The following is a 14,213-nucleotide window of genomic DNA, read 5'->3' as shown; positions in this document are numbered from 1 at the left end:
CCGACTCTTAGCGACCCCGTGGACTGCAGCCCACCAGGCTCCACTGCCCATGAGATTTTCCAGACAAGGATACTGGAGTGGGTTGCCATTTCCTTCTCCAATATGTATATATATATGTTTAAAAAGAAACACAGCTATGGTTACATTACTAATCCTCTTGCTGCTGGGTTCAAGGTCTTTCTTTCCTGAGCTATGCGAGACCTTTTTAACGTGGCCAATTCTTGGGACATTCCTGGTGGTCTAGTGGTTAAGACTCTGCACTAAGGTCATGGGTTCGGGATCAGGGGACCAGGATCCCACAGGACACACCTTAAACAAAAAAGTGGCCAATTCTCTTTTTAAAGAATTGCTGCCGTGCATTCTGTCTCCCTCTTGCTTTGGACATGGGGGCGGGCAGCTGTCAGCACCGCCTTGCAGGGTAAAGGGTGCTGACAGGTCCCCAGGGGAAGCCAGAGGCTTGCCGCAGATCACACTGCAGGTAGAAGGACAATTACCTTTTCTTTTTTTTAAAAGGGCATTTGCTTGGGAGTCAGGAAGAATAATTTCCAGTCCCGGAGAATTCTTGGCCTTCTTTCCGGTTTACTTCTGAGTATCTCCCTCCTATTTTCCCAGCCTTTCTTTCCTGAAAACTTTACAGTCCATCAGCTTTAGGACTTATCTCCGCAGCCTCATTCCAATAACGTCCCTAGATCGCCAGGATTGATTTCCTGCTGAACTTTTTCTTACACGTTACATCCTCTGGGATGGTGGAGGCCCTGTAGGCTCACCAAGAGACGTTCATGATGAAATGAACCAGCCAAGGGGCATGTCTTCCCACCCAGCAGAATCCTTTGGCTACCATTTGGGAAATGCCTGAAAATTGATTTTTATTGAATCTGTATCCATTCATTGGGACTTCCCAGGTGGTGCTCTTGGTAAAGAACCCACCTGCCAATGCAGGAGGCACAAGAGACATGGATTCGATCCCAGGATTGGGAAGATCCCCTGGAGGAGGGTACAGCAACCCACTGCAGTATTCTTGCCGAAAGATTCCCATGGACAGAGGAGCCTGCCGTGCTACGGTCCATGGGGTCACAAAGAGCTGGACACGACTGCAGCAACTTCGCATGCACACATGCACATCCATTCACTAAGTCTGCTGACATGTATTGGGGGCCTGCTCAGGTAGCTCAAATGGTAAAGAATCTGCCTGCAATGCAGGAGACTCAGGTTTGATCCTTGCATTATGGAGCCATGTGGAGATATGATTCCATCCATTCTGATACCATTTGCCTGTGAGTTGCTCCAGCGGCTAAGTTTTCTTTGAGGGTTTTAAAGATGTCTCTTCCCCAGAGAGACCCTACTCCTTTCCCCCAAAGCATTTTAAATCCTCTTCAACACAATAGAGTAGGAGATTTTTCAAAGGGAAATATAAAGTCGTGTACTTGCAGGGACTGAAGCAGCAAGCTGTGGGTGCCCAAGTGTTGGGATGTCGGTTCGCCTGGCTTTCTGCTCACAAGATCATTACTGTGGGTGCTCACTTAGAAGTTCACTAACAGAAGGTCACGTGTCAATTGTCAAACGTTCCCCAGAACCCAAAGGGCACCGAGAGTCCTCAGGGAGTGAACCGGCTCCCACTCTTCTCCCAGGACACGGGGGTGGGGATGTGGGGCAGAGATGCAAGTGGCTGCTCCCCGCCCCTGGAGCGATGTGTGGGCAGATGCTGTCCTCCTAGTAGATGCTGGGCCGTTCTCCATCACAAACTACAGCCTACACAGCTGAAGCAACTGCTTTGTTTCATCTGTCTAAAACCCTGAAAGTATTTTTACAAATGACATTTGGATCTTACCTTAAAAATGAGTTAGAAGTGACTCTGAATTTCCAGCTCAAACAAATCCAAACTCAAGCTGTCCTAACTTGGGGCAGCCTTCCTTTAGACCAGCGTGGACCACGAGTGGAGCTTGGCTGCAGGTTGGGGAGGAACAGGGACCGCCTCCCCTCTCCAGCCCCGTTGCACACCAAGAGCAAGTTACGCGGCCTTTTGTCTCCTCTGGGATGCCACATGACACTGCTGTCTCTCACTCCCTACTGCCTCTGTCTTCATGCCCAGTTGCTGTCCAGCTTGTTCATCCCACTGCAGTCGTGGTGGTCTCCCGGACATTCCTCAGACTTGCCAGGCACATGCCTACCTCACGGTCTTTGCACCGACTTGATCCCTCTATCCTCCTTGGATACCTGCATGGTCATGCCTTTAGCTTCTTCAGCTCTTTGTCCCAAGGAGCCCTCCCCTGACCACTATACCCAAAATACACCCCTTCCCTGGCTTCCCCTGTGCCATTCCCTACTTTATTTTCTGCATGGCACTTGTCACCTCTTGTCACACTCTGCCATTTGCTTGTGGATCTTGCTTGTCGAGTGTCTTCCCTGATGGAAGGAGGCTTCCCAAGAGCTGAGTTTCATCTGTTTGTTCACTAATTGTCTCAAACTCCTAACAGGGTGCCTGGCAGACAGTAAGAATACAATAAACAATTTTTCATTCATTCATTTGGTCAAGAATTATTTACCAGGTTTTCACTACAGGCTGGTGACGGGGATACAGACGGGATAGGAGGTCAGGTGAGGTCTCTGCCCCCCTGGAACTTCTGAGGGGTAGACTGACATCAAATGTACAAACAAACACGTCGATAAGAAATGCCAACAGTTACAAACATTATAAGAAAGCCAAATGAGGTCATGGGCAGGGGAGGAATCTTGGTGGAACGTGATGGTCAGAGAACACCCTGGAAGGCGGTGGGCTTTCAAGTCAAGACCTAGATAGTGAGAAGCCGCCAGAGATGGGCAGTCCTGGGGGAGAGAACATTCTAGGCAGGGAAAAGGGCAAAAACCAGGGCCTGGAGATAGGGCTGTAAATGGCCTGTCTGGGAGAACCAAGGAGACCCTGGGGAGCTGGGGCTCTGAGAGGGCAGAACGAGCCGGTGGGCCCTGCAGGGGTCCCAGCTCCCACCCTCCCACATTGCCAGGCCCTGCACACGAGAGTGTGTCTGAGCCACCATCTCCTCATCTGTCACCAAGCAGGCATGCATTACCTGTGCCCGAGAGTGCTCTGAGTATTCAGTGACATGTAGTATTTTGAATGTGCAGTCCAAGGACTTCCCTGCCAGTCCAGTGGCTAGGCCTCCGAGCTGTCACTGCCAAGGGCTTGAGTTAGATCATTTATCGGAGAACTAAGACCCTGCAAGCTTTGTGGTGCAGCCAAAAACTGTAATAAAAAATAAGAAGTGGAGCCCAGTGCACAGCTTGCAGCAGGCGCTCAGCCTGAGGGTGCTGAGGGTGAGAAGCTTTGTGATCCAGTTTGTTGTTGTCTAGTCACTAAGTCGTGTCTGATTCTTCTGTGACCCCATGTCTGTAGCCCTCCAGGCTCCTCTGTCTGTGGGATTTCCCAGGCAAGAATACTAGAGTGTGTTGCCAATTCCTTCTTCAGGGGATCTTCCCAACCCAGGATCAAATCCACATCTCCTGCGTTGGCAGGCAGATTCTTTCTGCTGAACCACTGGGGAAGCCCACTGTAATCCAGTTGTTGCTCTTCAGTCGCTCAGTCTTTTCCGGCTTTTTGTGACCCCATGGACTGCAGCACGCCAGGCTTCCCTGTCCTTCACTATCTGCCGAAGGTTGCTCAAATTCATGTCCACTGAGTCAGTGATGCCATCCAGCCATCTCATCCTCTGTTGCCCCCTTGTCCTCCTGCCTTCAATCTTCCCCAGCATCAGGGCCTTTTACAGTGAGTCGGCTCAAATGGCCAAAGACCTGGAGCTTCAGCTTCAGCATCATGAGTATTCAGGGTTGATTTCCTTTAGGACTGACTGGTTTGATCTCCTTGCTGTCCAAGGGGCTCTCAAGAGTCTTTTCTAGCACCATAGTTCCAAAGCATCAGTTCTGCACTCAGCCTTCCTTATGGATTGTAATCCAGAATGATGTCTAAATGCTTGTGGGCCTTCCTTTCTTCCTTACAGTTTCCTGCCCTGCTCTGAATGCCCCTCTGGATGGCAGAAAGTTTGGAAGCAAGTACTTAGTGGATCACGAAGTCCATTTTACGTGCAATCCCGGCTTCCGGCTGGTTGGGCCCAGCAGTGTGGTGTGTCTTCCCAACGGCACCTGGACGGGCGAGCAGCCCCGCTGTAAAGGTACGGTCCCTCCTCCCCAGGGGCCTGCTGGATGGGAGGCGTCGTTCCAGGGGACACTTTCTCCCTGATTTTTCAACGCAGAGCCCAGCCAGCCTGTCTGATGACTCACTCCATGCCTGACCTGGGCTGGCCTCTATCTCCAGAATCCCTTGCCAGACCCTCTCAACGATTTAGTCATGTTTTACCTATAGGGAAATGGATGCATAGAGAGGTGAAGGAATTTGCCCAAGGTCACACAGCTAAAGAATAGGCTGAACTGATTGACATATGCACTCTTATCCCAGAGCTGGGGCAAGAAGCCTTCTGTGGGTTGGGAGGGGCCGGGGAGATACTGGGAGAGATGTTCCTGACCTGGACTGCCTTGCTCTGGGGCTGCAGTTGATGGCAAGGTTCCGGGTGATCTATAATGCTGAGGAAATTTCTCAGGTGTCCCTCATGACTGCGCTGGGGCTTGGTGTAGACAGGCTGTAGGAGAAACCATTCAGCTGAGAAGGCGGCATGAAAAGGCTTCTTTTTTCTCTGTGCTAACCTTGAAAACAGTACTTTTTTTTTTAATTGGAGGATAATTGCTTTACAATATTGTGTTGGCTTCTTCCATACAACAACATGAATCAGCCACAAGTACGCATATGTCCCTCCCCTCCTGAACCTCCCGCTCCCCCTCACGGCTTCCCACCCCTCACGGTTGTCACAGAGCCCCAGGCTGAGCTCCTGTGCTGCACAGCAGCTCCCCACCGGCTCTCTGTTTGACATGTAGTGTATATGTGTCAGTGCTCCTCTCTCAGTGCATCCCACCCTCTCCTTCCCCCACTGTGTCCAAAGTCTGTTCTGTAAATCTTCATTTTTACTCCTGTCCTGCAAATAGGTTCATCAGTACCAATTTTCTAGATTCATATATATGCTTTAATATATGAATTGTGTTTTTCTCTGATTTACTTCACTCTGTATAACAAGCCATCCATCTCATTGGAACTGACTCAAATGCATTCCTTTTAGCGGCTGAGTAACATTCCACTGTGTATATGCACCGCACCTTCTTTATCCATTCGTCCGCTGATGGACGTTGAGGCTGCTTCCATGTCCTAGGTATTGTAAATAGCACTCCTGTGAACATTGGGGTACATGTGTCTTTTTCAGTTATGGCTTTCTCAGCCTATATGTCCAGTAGCAGGGTTGCTGGGTATAATGTAGTTTTATTCCTAGTTTTTGAAAATAATTTCCATACTGTTCTCCTAGTGGCTGTATCAATTTACATTCTCACCACCAGTGCAAGAGGGTGCCCTTTTCTTCACACCCTCTCCAGCATTTATTGCTTGTAGATTTTTTGATGATGGCCTTTCTGAAGGTGTGAGGTGATACTTCATTGCAATTTTGATTTGAATTTCTCTAATAATGAATGATGTTTAGCATCTTTTCATGGAAAACAGTACTTTTTTGAGGTAGAGGAAAATCGGCCATGGCACACATAATTTGTTGGCTTTTCAAAAGTATATGGTCAAGGACTTCCCTGGCCATCCAGTGATTGAGACTCCATGATTGCACCGCAGAGGGCACAGGTTTGATCCTGGGATGAGGAACTAAGATACTACATGTCAACTGGCATGGTCAAAGAAAAAAAGTATATGGTCAAAATATCATGGATACCAGTCATTTTCAGAACAAGATTCATGGGACTTCTGCTGGGGCAGAATGTCCATGATTTGCCCAAGCTTTGAAGGGGAAAATGCAAATGTTACATAAATATCAGTAAGTTTATTGTGAGGAGTAGCTTGGAGAGGACTTCTAGTGCATGAATAACTTGAAAATATAAAGGAACATCAGGAAAACAGGCCATCTCTAAAGACAAAAACGATTTGATATGACAGGCCCTGGGCAACTGGAACCACATTCATGGACCTAGACTTTCATTTCCCATCTCCTGGAAAGAACCATGGTTCGAAGGTTGATGATAGGTACCAGCTCTCAGAGTTATCTGGGAACCACCCAGGAAATCAAGCCATGTGACCTGCACACACTGAAAATGCCAATATCTGGACTTAGCCTTGACCTTGAAAGCTCTCCATCCAGGACCTTATGTGTACTAAACTGTGGCAGCAGATGTGGGACTACAGCAGCATTTCATTGTCATTGCTTTCGGTGTCTGTACTTCTAACTTCGAATTCTCCAAGCCAGGCTTCAGCAATACACGAACCGTGAAATTTCAGATATTCAAGCTGGTTTTAGAAAAGGCAGAGGAACCAGAGATCAAATTGCCAACATCTGCTGGATCATTGAAAAAGCAAAAGAGAGTTCCAGAAAAACATCTGTTTCCGCTTTATTCACTATGCCAAAGCCTTTGACTGTGTGGTTCACAATAAACTGTGGAAAATTCTGAAGGAGATGGAAATACCAGACCACCTGACCTGCCTCTTTAGAAACCTGTATGCAGGTCAGGAAGCAACAGTTAGAACTGGACTTGGAACAACAGACTGGTTCCAAATCAGAAAAGGAGTACATCAAGGCTGTATATTGTCACCCTGCTTATTTAACTTCTATGCAGAGGTACATCCTGAGAAACGCTGGGCTGGAGGAAGCACAAGCTGGAATCAAGATTGCCGGGAGAAATATCAATAACCTCAGATATGCAGATGACACCACCCTTATGGCAGAAAGTGAAGAAGAACTAAACTCTTGATGAAAGTGAAAGAGGAGAGTGAAAAAGTTGGCTTAAAATTCAACATTCAGAAAACTAAGATCATGGCATCCAGTCCCATCACTTCATGGGAAATAGATGAGGAAACAGTGGAAACAGTGGCTGACTTTATCTTTTTGGGCTCCAAAATCACTGCAGATGGTGATTGCTGCCATGAAATTAAAAGACGCGTACTCCTTGGAAGGAAAGTAGATAGCATATTAAAAAGTAGAGACATTACTTTGCCAACAAAGGTCCATCTAGTCAAGGCTATGGTTTTTCCAGTAGTCATGTGTGGTTGTGAGAGTTGGACTATAAAGAAAGCTGAGCGCTGAATAATTGATGCTTTTGGACTGTGGTGTTGGAGAAGACTCTTGAGAGTCCCTTGGACTGCAAGGAGATCCAATCAGTCCATCCTAAAGGAGATCAGTCCTGGATGTTCATTGGAAGGACTGATGTTGAAGCTGAAACTCCAGTACTTTGGCCACCTGATGTGAAGAGCTGACTTATTAGAAAAGACTCTGATGCTGGGAAAGATTGAAGGCAGGAGGAGAAGGGGACGACAGAGGGTAGATGGTTGGATGGCATCACCAACTCGATGGACATGAGTTTGGGTGGACTCTGGGAGTTGGTGATAGACAGGGAGGCCTGGTGTGCTGTGGTTCATGGGGTTGCAAAGAGTCGGACACGACTGAACAACTGAACTGAACTTCTAACTTAGGGCTTCCCTGCTGGCTCAGCTGGTAAAGAATCTGCCTGCAATGCAGGAGACCTGGGTTTGATCCCTGGGTTGGGAAGATCCCCTGGAGAAGGGAATAGCTACCCACTCCAGTATTCTGGCCTAGAGAATTCTTTGGACTGTATAGTCCATGGGGTCACAAAGAGTCAGACTAGCATTGAGTTACAGACCTCAGTTGGTTTCTTTCTCTGAGCACTGGGTGTCTCTGATGGCGATTCCATCTTCCATGAGGTGTGTGGGCATCTCACCTCTTGGTTCCTTTGTCGTGACCTCCCCTCCCCATCACCACCAACAGTGCTGATGAAGTCTTCTTTTCCACACATCTTTGTCTCTGGGCCGTGTATCTGGGCTGGAGTTGGGGGGCAGTTGGTTGTATGCTCACTTCCTTTGGACCAAGTGCTGTCGTGTTGTTCTTCACAAGAACAAGACCAGCTCCTGTTCTCCCAGTAATGCTGTGGACAGAAGCACATTTTACCCTTGTGCGAATTTTTCTTTCTTGCTCAGGTCTTATCCATATTTGGCCCTCAGTTGTGATACACATTTACAGTGAGCATCATCTGGTTTGAATGAAAAGATGGGTTCATAAGAGAAGAGAGCTGAAAAAATGCATATTTAGGCAGATAAATAAGAAACACTGGAGGCTCAGGAACGTAGTCATAAGTAGCTTGAGCAAAGGAATCCATTGTTGCTTGACAAAGTTGGGACCCATAGGAGCCCAATGTCATAACATAAATATGTGTCATATGTTATGCATATATATTAATGTATATATATGTTAATATATGAAATTTGTTTTCTGATTTACTTCAATCTGTATAACAGGCTCTAGATTCATCCACCTCACTAGAACTGACTCAAATTATTTTTTATGCCTGAGTAATATCCATTCATTTGTTGATGGGCATCTAGGTTGCTTCTATGGCCTGGCTGTTGTAAATAGTGCCTTCTCAGAGGATCCTGGGTATGTGTGCCAGCTGCCCTCCTGAGCTTACACCTATTAATTATATAATAGCACCTCACCTCCCTGCAGCAGGACCAACCCTCTTAGTGGAAAATGGAGTCTTACTGTGTTCTGTGGATCCCAAACTTTCAGGCGCTCCAGGATCACCCAGAAAGCTTATAAAACATAAGTTCTGATGCCCCAACAAGTTTACCGAGTTGGGTGAGATCGTTGGATAGGCCTTGGGAAATCTGCATTTTCCATATGATTGTGATGTTAACTGAATTTTAAGAAACACTAAAACGCTGGTTTTTGCCACTGCCAGAAGTGGGAAGGATATTGAACATTTTGAGGCACTGATGCAATTGAACCCTCGCCAATCAGGACTGCAAGCTGTAAGCCAGCAGTAGGGTATGACCATGTGGGACATACTAGTCATGCTCACCTCCACCTGCACTGATGTTTTGGGAAGGCTGAGCCAGCCCTGACAAACATCAGGGCACCCAGTCCCACCAAGAAGGCCCCTCTCCTGAGATGTGGAGCTCATCCTCCTTGGAGGACCACTGCCCAGCATGGCCAGCAAGTCTACTGGCCTTTCCCATTGTCCAACACGGTGCTTCTCATTCTCCACCTTGAACGTCCCAGCTCATTCCAGACTCGCTGTGTGTTCTTGGTCTCTCCTGTCCTCCCAGCCTCCTCCCCAACCATCAGTCCTTCTTCCCTGACCTCCATGCCTGAGGATGGCTTGCAGCAGCCCATCCTGGACTTCTATGAGGGCTACCTTTATTATCTAAAAGCCTGAGAAGAACTGGCTCAGGGAATGAGGTGGCAGCTAGTCCATGCTGAGATTTTAGAGGGATGTTTTTCATCTTAGGTGCTTCCCTGGTGGTTTAGATGGTAAAGAGTCCACCTGCAATGGAGGAGACCTGGGTTCAATCCCTGGGTCAAGAAGATCCCTTGGAGAAAGGAATGGCTACCCATTTCAGTATTCTTGCCTGGAGAATTCCACAGACAGAGGAGCCTGGTGGGCTACAATCCATGGGGTCACAACAAGTCAGACACAACTGAGCAACTAACACTTTCACCTTATGGTTTAAGTGTAAACCGGACATGGAGTCCAGTCCAGTCCTTGGGTGGTGATGGAACAGAAACACTGGTGTCACAACCAAGGTGCCCCATCAGCTGCTGGATGGGACCCTTTCCCAAGAGAGTGGATGGTGCCTGATCAACACTTCTGTTCTCAGCAGGAGTTTGTCTAAAGGATGCTATTTCCAGTAAAAGCCTCAAAAGGGTGCCACTCAAACCTGTCAAAAAGGAGAAACAGTGCTTCTACCTGCTGTTTGGTGGGACAGCGTTGATGGGGGGACAGGACACGGGCTGGAGTTCAACAACCCAACGGCCCCTTCTCCCCACCTCAGAGTGGCCCTAGAATCCCACGAGTGGCCACTGCTCATACACTTCATTTACCTTCTCAGGAGTCTTGTAGTCACTCTGTGTGTGACCACAGTGGGGAGATCCTCTTCTTGTTTACAGGGAACTCAAGATGCCAAACCGTGTCGCTGAAAAATTTGGGAGTGCTTTAATAATTGCCCCGCCTCCCATCCAGTCAACCGCTTGAAGGAAGGTGATGAACCCAACTTGGCATGAGAGCAGATGACACATAATTACACATTAAAAATGCAGAGGTAGGCTCCGGAACTCCAGAATGGAAAGCAGCCATTTAGCTTCCTGGATTAGTTCCCTGTTTCCCTTCTTAGTCAGAAGAGCATATTTTTAAGATTTGAAGCTTCCTGAACTGAGGAAATCACAACCACAGACCTTGTCCCTTGGACAACATGGGTAACCAAAAAACAGCACGAGAGGAATAAACACCCTTGTCCACCATGGTGGGGAAAAGAAGTTTACTTTTTTCATCCCCACCCTCCTCTTTTTAAACCCTTCATTCATTCAACCAGTTTTCACTGGGTACCGGCTGTGCACCAAGCATCATGTTAGGGATTCAATGCTGAATCTAACAGATGCTGCCCAACTTGGAGTGTGAGTAGGGCTCACACTCCAAGATGGAGGCAAGACAGGTCACTGAGCACAAAAGTAAGCAAATCAGCATTTGTGGTCAGTGCTTTGAAAGGACTGACATCAGCCCTGAATATTCACTGGAGGGACTGATGCTGAAGCCGAAGCTCCAATACCACCTGATGCAGAGAGCCGACTCATTGGAAAAGACCCTGATGCTGGGAAAGACTGAAGGCAGGAGCAGAAGGGGATGACAGAGGATGAGATGGTTGGATGGCATCACCGACTCAATGGACATGGGTTTGGGTGGACTCCGGGAGTCAGTGATGAACAGGGAGGCCTGGCATGCTGCAGGTCATGGGGTTGCAAAGAGCCAAAGAGACACAACTTCGCGACAACAACAAGGGACTGGGAATAAAACCTCCCATGGGGTGAGGACAGTTGAAGGCCTCTCTGAGGCAGTGACAGTGATGCTGGGATTGAAAGGATGAGCAGGATCCAACCAGGTGAAGATGGTTATTAGTGGGTGGCATGGGAAGGATGCCCTCCTAGAAAGAGGGAGGAACATGTGCAAAGGCTTAGGAAAGGAAGAATTTGGCATGTTTGAGGAAATGACAAGGTAAAACATAGAACCTTGTTGCTGGAGCAGCGTGTGAGCTGAGAAGGAGTGAAGTTGGGTAGAGAGATTCCTGAGCCAGCTTTTATAGTCCTGAGGACTGGGTGGGTGGTGGAGGTTGTAGTTCTGAGAAAATAAGCCAGGTTTCAGAAGAGGGCTGTACTAATTTGATGGGCACACTGTTGCTGTGTAGATGTGAACTGGAGATGACTGGAAGAGATGGACGCTGGGAAACCACTTAGGTGGCTCTTAGCAGGTCCAGGGGCCAGACTGAACAGGGGACAGGGAAGATTGAAAGTGAACGGGGAGACAGCATCATGGAACTTATCCCACTAGGGATGTGAGCAGGAAAAGAGGGCAAGGTTCCCAGACTCCATCTTGGGTGACAGGCTGCATGGTGCCATGGACAGAGACCATGAAGACCCAGTGACAGATGTAGGTTTGTTTTTGGTTGTTTTTGTTTTTATTTCATTATAGTTGATTTATGTTAGTTTCAGAGGTACAGCTTCAGATTCTTTTCCATTGTAGGTTATTACAAGATACTGAATAGAGTTCCCTGTGCTACACAGTAAATTTTTGTTGTTTATTTTATATATATATATATACATATAGTAGTTGTTGTTCTTGTTTAGTCTGTAGAGTCGTGCCCGACTCTTTGCGACCTCATGGACTCTGTAGCCTGCCAGGCTCCTCTGTCCATGGGATTTCCCAGACAAGAATTCTGGAGTGGGTTGCCATTTCCTTCTCCAGGGGATCTTCTTGACCCAGGGGTTGAACCTGCGTCTCCTGCGTTGGCAGGTGGTTCTTTATCACCGAGCCACTGGGGACGCCCGTATTTAGTAGTATGTATCTGCTAATTCCAAACTCATTCACCACCCGCACACCTCTCCCCTTTGTAACCACAATTTTGTTTTTGACGTCTGAGTCAGTTTCTGTTTTGTAGGTGAGTTGACTTGTATTATTAATACTTAGATTCCACATTTAAGGGTTATCATGTAATATTTGTCTTTGTATGACTGACTTCACTCAGTATGATCATCTCTAGGTTCATCCATGTTGCTGCAAATGGCATTATTTCATTCTTTTTCCTGTTGGTGGGGATGTAAATGGTGGGGATTTTTTTTTTTTAAACCTGTGTGTAGGTCGTTGATCAGAATACCATTTTGGTTACATTAATGTGTCTGTGTGATGTTGCAGTGGAGATCCATTCATTCAACCCACAGGGACCATCACACCCAGCACCGTGCCCTGGTTACCAGTCCCAGGGAGGCTTTAAGCACTCTGCCCACTGCATCTTAATACTGGAGTCACCCAGGAAGATACAAGGCGGTCGGGCCCTGGATAAATCCGCACTGTCCTCATGCTTCTGGACAGTGCAAGATCAGTTCCAGCCAAGGGCGTCCATCCCCCAGGGTGGGCAGGCCTCTCAGCAGCGACTGCCCAGGGCAGCTTGCTCGTGTGCAATGGAAGGATTCCCCACTTCACCAAGGAATCTGAAACACTGGAGCTTCAGGTGAGCCTGAGAGCCATCAGCATACAACCTCAGCAGAACTGAACAGCACTTGTGGAGCAGGAAGAAGGGAAATATACGGCCACATGAGGTGGTAAACCCAGCACAGGCCCTAGGAATACTTCATCTCAGGTTGAGGGCAGGCGCCAGGCCCAATGGGGGGCCAGAGACTGCCTTTCTCAATAGAGCCAAGTGAACAATTGGATGTAAAGTCTAGAGTCAAGGGCAAAGGAGGGTCGCACAGATGCAGTTCGGAGTAATTATATTAGCGTGATGATGGTGCTTAAACGGGCTCCCCTGGTGGCTCAGTGGTTAAGAATCTGCGGGCCAATGCAGGAGATGTGGGTTGGATCCCTGGTCCAGGAAAATCCACTGGAGAAGGAAATGGCAACCAGCCCCCATATTCTTGCCTGGGAAATCCCATCGACTGGGAGCCTGGTGGATTATAGTCCTGAGGGGTCACACAACAATCAGACATGACTTAGCCATTGAGCACTGCCGCGTGGTGCTTAAATCCAGGACAGTGATCACAGCACCCAGAGGAGAGGGCAGAGAGAGAAAAGACGTAGCTCAGAATCAGACAAAGGAGGGTGGAGGAGGCAGGCAGAGCCTGCAGAGGCAGACCACAGGGAGACTGCAGAAATCGCGGTGTTGCACCAGATTTGGTATCTGGAAGGTTATCTTGAAGTCAGAATAGAGCAAAGCTTTGGTTCTCTTACTTTTGGATCATGAGGCTTTCCTCAGAGACCTTTAAACAACATCTGAAAGAGCTGCCTTTGATAGAGTAGCCCCTTGATATTTGGTTACTGTGAAACCAACTGGCTGGCTGATTTATCAAATGTTTGAATGATTGAATGAATGAATGGGGGATTATATTTTAAAACAATTTCCTTCTGACTTTTATCTGAATAGAATATATATATATATATATATATATATATACACACACACACACACTCAAATCTGGAAAACTCAGCAGTGGCCACAGGACTGGAAAAGGTCAGTTTTCATTCCAATCCCCAAGAAAGGCAAAGAATGCTCAAACTACCACACAATTGCACTCATCTCACATGCTAATAAAGTAATGCTCAAAACTCTCCAAGCCAGGCTTCAGCAATATGTGAACCGTGAACTTCCAGATGTTCAAGCTGGTTTTAGAAAAGGCAGAGGAACCAGAGATCAAGTTGCCAACATCTTCTGGATCATCAAAAAAGCAAGAGAGTTCCAGAAAAACATCTATTTCTGCTTTATTGACTATGCCAAAGCCTTTGACTGTGGATCATTGAAAAAGCAAGAGAGTTCCAGAAAAACATCTGTTTCTGCTTTATTGACTATGCCAAAGCCTTTGACTGTGTGGATCACAATAAACTGTGGAAAATTCTGAAGGAGATGGAAATACCAGACCACCTGACCTGCCTCTTTAGAAACCTGTATGCAGATCAGGAAGCAATAGTTAGAACTGGACTTGGAACAACAGACTGGTTCCAAATCAGATAAGGAGTACGTCAAGGCTGTATATTGTCAGCCTGCTTATTTAACTTCTATGCAGAGTACATCCTGAGAA

The 14,213-nt window shown here is 47.4% G+C and overlaps 1 protein-coding gene across 1 annotated transcript in view; it reads left to right on the top strand.

The window, feature by feature from the left end:
- The window catches only part of FBLN7 (fibulin 7), a 57,728-nt gene that overhangs the window by 26,405 nt on the left and 17,110 nt on the right, over positions 1 to 14,213 (top strand). Inside the window, exon 3 of the mRNA XM_010829544.1 lies at positions 3,990 to 4,160. Within this exon, the coding sequence (XP_010827846.1) occupies positions 3,990 to 4,160 (171 nt within the window). The remainder of the gene's footprint in view (positions 1 to 3,989; positions 4,161 to 14,213) is intronic.

This window comes from Bison bison, unplaced genomic scaffold (genome assembly GCF_000754665.1).
Source record: "Bison bison bison isolate TAMUID 2011002044 unplaced genomic scaffold, Bison_UMD1.0 scf7180017864508, whole genome shotgun sequence".
NCBI classification, from domain to species: Eukaryota; Metazoa; Chordata; class Mammalia; order Artiodactyla; family Bovidae; genus Bison; species Bison bison.
This window is presented reverse-complemented; position numbering and strand designations above follow the sequence as displayed.